General features: G+C 39.2%; 1 protein-coding gene across 1 annotated transcript in view; it reads right to left on the bottom strand.

Annotated features, from left to right (window-relative positions):
- Window positions 1-1,324: 1,324 nt before the first annotated feature.
- Window positions 1,325-5,442, bottom strand: part of RIPPLY2 (ripply transcriptional repressor 2) — a 4,449-nt gene continuing 331 nt past the window's right edge. Inside the window, exons 2-4 of the mRNA XM_077750348.1 lie at window positions 5,292-5,431; window positions 4,900-4,964; window positions 1,325-1,516 (exon numbers count right to left, since the gene is read on the bottom strand). Coding sequence (XP_077606474.1) covers window positions 1,369-1,516; window positions 4,900-4,964; window positions 5,292-5,431 — 353 coding nt within the window. The 3' untranslated portion in view covers window positions 1,325-1,368. The remainder of the gene's footprint in view (window positions 1,517-4,899; window positions 4,965-5,291; window positions 5,432-5,442) is intronic.

Here is a 5,442-nt window from a genome sequence, read left to right on the forward strand (position 1 = left end):
GATAACCATGTTGGGCCTTCACCTCTACCTGTCACCATTCTGGGATATTAGGAACCATTTTATTTGCAATTAAAATACTTATTGTGAAAAACTGTATTTAGGCTAAAGAACTTCACAACCATAGTCTACTATGTTACCTTTACCTTGCAATGTACTCCTGTTTTCTTTTTCATTGAATGATGATGTATTCTTCTGTAAGTCTACATTAAAAAAAAAAAAATGCTTGGGGCACCTGGGTGGCTCAGTCCACTAAGCATCCAACTATTGGTTTTGGATCAGGTCATGATTTCATGGTTCCTGGGATCAAGCCCTATGTTGGGAACTGTGCTGAAGGGGCGGAGCCTGCTTGGGATTCTCTCTCTCCTCTCTCTGTCTCTCTCTCTCTGTCCCTCCCCTGCTCACATTCCCTCTCTTCCTCCCTCTCAAAATAAATAAATATTTAAAAAATTAAAAATCTAAAAAAATTTTAAATAAAAAATAAAGCTAATCACTCACAATTTCTTATTCACTTCCCACAAGAAAACTTTTTACATGACAATATTAGGAGCAAGGAGCCAGAAGAAAGGAAGGTGATGTTGTTGAAGAATACTGTGTATCTGCCAAATTTCTTAGTTCCCCCTTGGGTAGAAATGGAAAAATACCAAATTCTAGCCTTTGGCTCCCTTTTTTTGACCCCATGTAAGTCATGCTCACTTATTTTTGTTTTGGTTTGGTTTTAGGGATCCCTCAATGTAGCACTATAATTATTGAACACTCTGCTATTTTACTACTGGATTTAAGGACAACAGAGGAGTATTAAAGTGAGAATGACTTGATTCTTCATTCATTAAACATCTCTAAAACTTAACAGCCGTAACATTAATTCCCATTCTCAATTATAGACAATGAGTTAAAATGTTTTTCACCATCTGCTAGCAAACACATATATTGTGTGATTAGTAACATAAGGTGATTTTCTTCATTATCTAATAATATTTGTCTGCAACTACAATATCTAATCTATCCAAGAAATACTAGTTGTTACAAGATTTAGTCTTGAAAATTAAATATAGTCAGTCTCTGCAAAGTTTTAGCTAAATATTTGCAGAATTATAACTAAAGTTAAATTTGTAATTTGATGAAGAGATCAAAATTATCTTTTGTGAGCCTCAAATACAATCAAGACATTTGTACACTGCACTTATTTTTCAATTCCTACATTGGATTATAATGTAAGGATAAAAAAATGCCAAACTACTTTGTAATTATAAAATATTTCATTTTATTAATAATTTATATACAAATAAATTAATTTAAAAGATTATGATACATTTGTACACTAAATTTAAATTCTATAAGCTTTGAATGACATCAAAGTAACTAATCAGATTAATTTTCACAGATCAGCTCCTCAATTTCATCTTCACTATCAGAATCTTCATAAAATGAAATTGTGGCTTGAATTGGAAAATTTTTCAGAAGAGCTTCTGCTTCTTGATATAAGTAATCATAACACTTTGATTTGGGCCAAAATAGTCTGAAAGAAGCAGACAACATAATATGCTTTATTTTTTCACATTAAGAATCCTTATACTCATGAAATGTTCAAATTTCAAGTGCTCCATATACTCCAAAGACAATTGATGTATGCCTTTAGATAGTTTTAAAATGTTACTATCACAGGTTTCATGGAGTCTACTTGCCAAAGTATCAATAACTAGTTAATTATTTTAAATCTTTATCCAAGCTGTAAATTGGATCAAATAAATTCACACTAAACCCTTTGTGAGCATAAGATCAGTATTTAGCTTCCTTCAGGCATTGTAGATTTATTTGTTCTTACAATGTACAGAAGAAGGTTTATTTTCCAATTTCCAAATTCCATTGGGGAAAAAAATGAATCCTATTATTACATTAAAATTTTTGATAGCCAATTTTATAAAGACAATAAAATGTTATGCACCTTCCAGAAAAGCAGAAATCACCTAGTATCTCACTTATAACCCAAAAATTTAACTGTTAGTTACAGATGTAGCCAATGTAAGTTTAGAAAAGTACAAAAAGCAATATTTTTAAAAGTTTTTCTATGCACTCAAACCAGGCATATAAAAAAAACTTCCTCTGACCCCAACCTTGATCACATCTCCCTCTGTTTTCCCCATCCAACTAAATTTGGAAATTCCATATTAAGATATTGAGAATAATACTGGCTTATGCAATAATTTGCATGTAATACAATTACCTTTGATTTTCAAATTTTTGACAAATATTAGTCTTGCCATCTGGTCTTCTATTATTTTTCATCCAAGGAAGAGAAAAGAAGGATATGGCTAACTCACCAATAACAATGCAGTCATTTTAGTGTAGGGTAATTACCCTCACGTACCCAATTATAACAGAGTGATTCTAACAAAGAGAAGGTTATACTATGCTCAGTATACTCCATTTTAAAAGGCAGAAAAGTAGGTAATATAGTTTGTAAATATTTCTAGCCAAATGGTAAAAAAGTTTTTAATTTTGATGCCTAAATAAGCAATCATCAATAATTCAGTCGTTCAATAAATATTTTAGTGATCCTTTGTGCCAGACATAATTCATAACTCAAAGATGGAAAAATCATGGTTCCCTATCCTCAAGTTGATGATTAAATAAAAAGAATGAAACACACAATAGTAATCAAGATAGAAATTAATGAAAATAAAATAAACTTTAAAGAAGTTCAAATTAATGATGGCTATAGTAGTTGAGAAAAAGAAAGGAATTTCTTATATAGGAAATTATATAGGAAATAATTTTCTAATACTTAACAAGAACTGTCAAATACAAAGAAGGTTGTTTATTATCACACCCAGAATTTCAGACCATTTTTCTTTCAGGGACTTCATACTTTCCTGAATTCTCCCATATGCTGAGTGATTCTTCTCAGTCTCCCTTGTGGACCTCTGTTTTTGCGTGTACACGTTACCACTGGCCTTCGAAGGGTTTTATCAAGAACGATCATCTCTCCTCCCACATTCCCCTAGAAGACCTCACTCACCACCATGATTTCCCCAAATACTCATTTACTGAAGACTCTAAACTGTATTTCCATTTAAGATCTGCACTGTGGGCCCGTTACCTATATATGCAGCTCTTTACTGGACCTATCTATTTGGATATCCCATAGGCACATTAAATGTGATAAATGAAAAACTAGATTCGTTACCTTGTTCCCCAAATCTGTTTTAAGCCCTAATTTCTACTCTATTAGCGCAGCATTCATCTAGTCATCAGACACAAATTTAGGAGCCATTCTGTCTTTCTACCTCTTTTTTACCTATCATATCCAATACATAATAAAAGCCTATTATGTCACCCAAGCATTCCCCAAATTCCACCAGTCCCAGCACCACTTCTAATGTCTCTTTAGCATATCTTGCCTGAATTACAAGAACTTCCAATTTCACTTCAGTGTTCTAACTAAGCCTATATACCATTTTCCTAGTGCTTTTTCTGAAACATAAATCTGGTCACACTTCTCTTCTGGTTAAAATGCTTTGAGTAAGCCTCAAAAGCATCTACAGAATTAAGTCCATGGGTTCCCAATGCCACATCCAGAATTAGGACAAAACTCTACCAAGGTGTACAAGATCCGGCCTCTGGCTTACCTGCTGGAATGACCACGCCTTCATGTACCCAAATCCCAGCTCCTTGATACTCCCAGAGACAGCCATGGTGTTCTATGACTCTGTTTCCCTTTTCCTATGCTGTTTCTTCTGTCCCCTCTTCCCACACCTACCATCCATCTGGCTAACTTCAAGACTCAGCTAGGTTTCCACCACCTATCATACACACTTTCCAGATTTTTCCCCACTCCCTGTGGCAAAGTTAGGAGCTTCACGTTTCATCCATACAGGTTAAAACTGACCAAACTAAACTATGGCAACACTTGCCAAAGGGGTGTGATTACTTTTTTTCCTGTGTCCATCACTACTGCTGGCACATGGTAGGAAATTAATCAACATGTATTGCCTTCTACGTGCTATTTATAAGCACATACATACAAATATCATACAGGTCTGCATTTCACAGCTCTCTGAAGCAAGCAAACTGCAGAATTTACCTTTCACCTGAATAAAAGCTGCAAAGAATTCTACAGAAAGGCCGACTTCCTATGCCTAGGAACAGCAGACTAGCTCCTCATTGTTATGTCCAGTAACTTCTATCCCTTTTACAGCGCTTAGTGATCTTTAGGATTTTCATTGAAGTCCATTTTCTCTTACATGTCAAGCTCATTTTGCTGTAAAACTGCCACTTTCAACACCATTCTTCCTTCTGGTTTGCAAGAGAACAAGATTATACACAGTCTGTGGCGTCTGGGTGACCCGGTGGGTTAAGCCTCTGACTTCGGGCTCAGGTCATGATCTCAGGGTTCACGAGTTGGAGACTCGGGATAGGTTCTGTGCTGACAGCTTCGAGTCTGGAACCTGCTTGGGATTCTGTGCCTGTGTGTGTCTCTCTCTCTGCCCCTCCCCCGCTGGCACTTTGTCTCTCAAAAATAAATAAACCTTGAAAAAAAAAAACTTTAAGAAAAGAATATACACAATCTGCCTATCGTGAAATCGATTTCACTGGACCCCTTTAGCATTAAGGAAAAAAAAAAAAACTGGTTTGCAGGCACTGGCTGTCACCGGTCTACGTTCATGATACCATCCACTTTCCCTCTTTATAATATATTAAGAGTTTACTCCGTGTGCACTGATTAACAGTTATTTTAGGTGACAGCGTGAATACATTTGTCAATTCGATTAGTAAAGGCCCTCTGGGATCCGTGAAGACAAGATTTTCCAAGACAGAAAAGCTGCAAGGCCAGCCACGGAGCTAGGCGGTGCGATTCCCCGCTGAAGGAAGGGGAGACCTTCGGGGAGGTCTGCCACTCACCTGACTGGGTGTCTGTACCGGGAAAGCTTGCCTGCGGCTTCGGTCATCCCGGGGCCATCCGGCATCTGTGGACGGAAGGAGACGAATCGCAGTTACCACTCACCTTGTAGAAACGGGGAAAGCGCGCGATCTAGTGTTCCTCGCGCCAGCGGGGAACGTGACCCCGGGGCTCTCGGCAGCCTCGCTCGCGGCCGTGTCCGTGTGTCCGCTGCTCTGGAGGACACACTCGCAGCATCAGGACCCACAGGGCCTCTGGTAGGGAGGGCCTCGGGCGGGTGTGATCTTAAGCGACGGGCAGGCCGGGCGTGTGCCCCCCTCGGGCAGGGCATACCCGGTCCCGGTAGATCATCTGCGCCTCTGGGAGGCGCGGCCCGAGGCCCGCGGNCACTCACCGCCTCAGCCGCGTGGTGCCTCGCCCCCTCCTCCCCGTCGCCTCTGGCGTCAACCCACGGTCTCCAGAGGCCTGCGGATCTGCGGGGTGAGGCGCGAAAGGCGCGCAGGGGAGACGCGAGCGCAGACTGGGGAGGACAGCCTGGGGCGGAG

This window comes from Crocuta crocuta, unplaced genomic scaffold, assembly GCF_008692635.1.
Source record: "Crocuta crocuta isolate KB4526 unplaced genomic scaffold, BGI_CrCroc_1.0 scaffold9, whole genome shotgun sequence".
NCBI classification, from domain to species: Eukaryota; Metazoa; Chordata; class Mammalia; order Carnivora; family Hyaenidae; genus Crocuta; species Crocuta crocuta.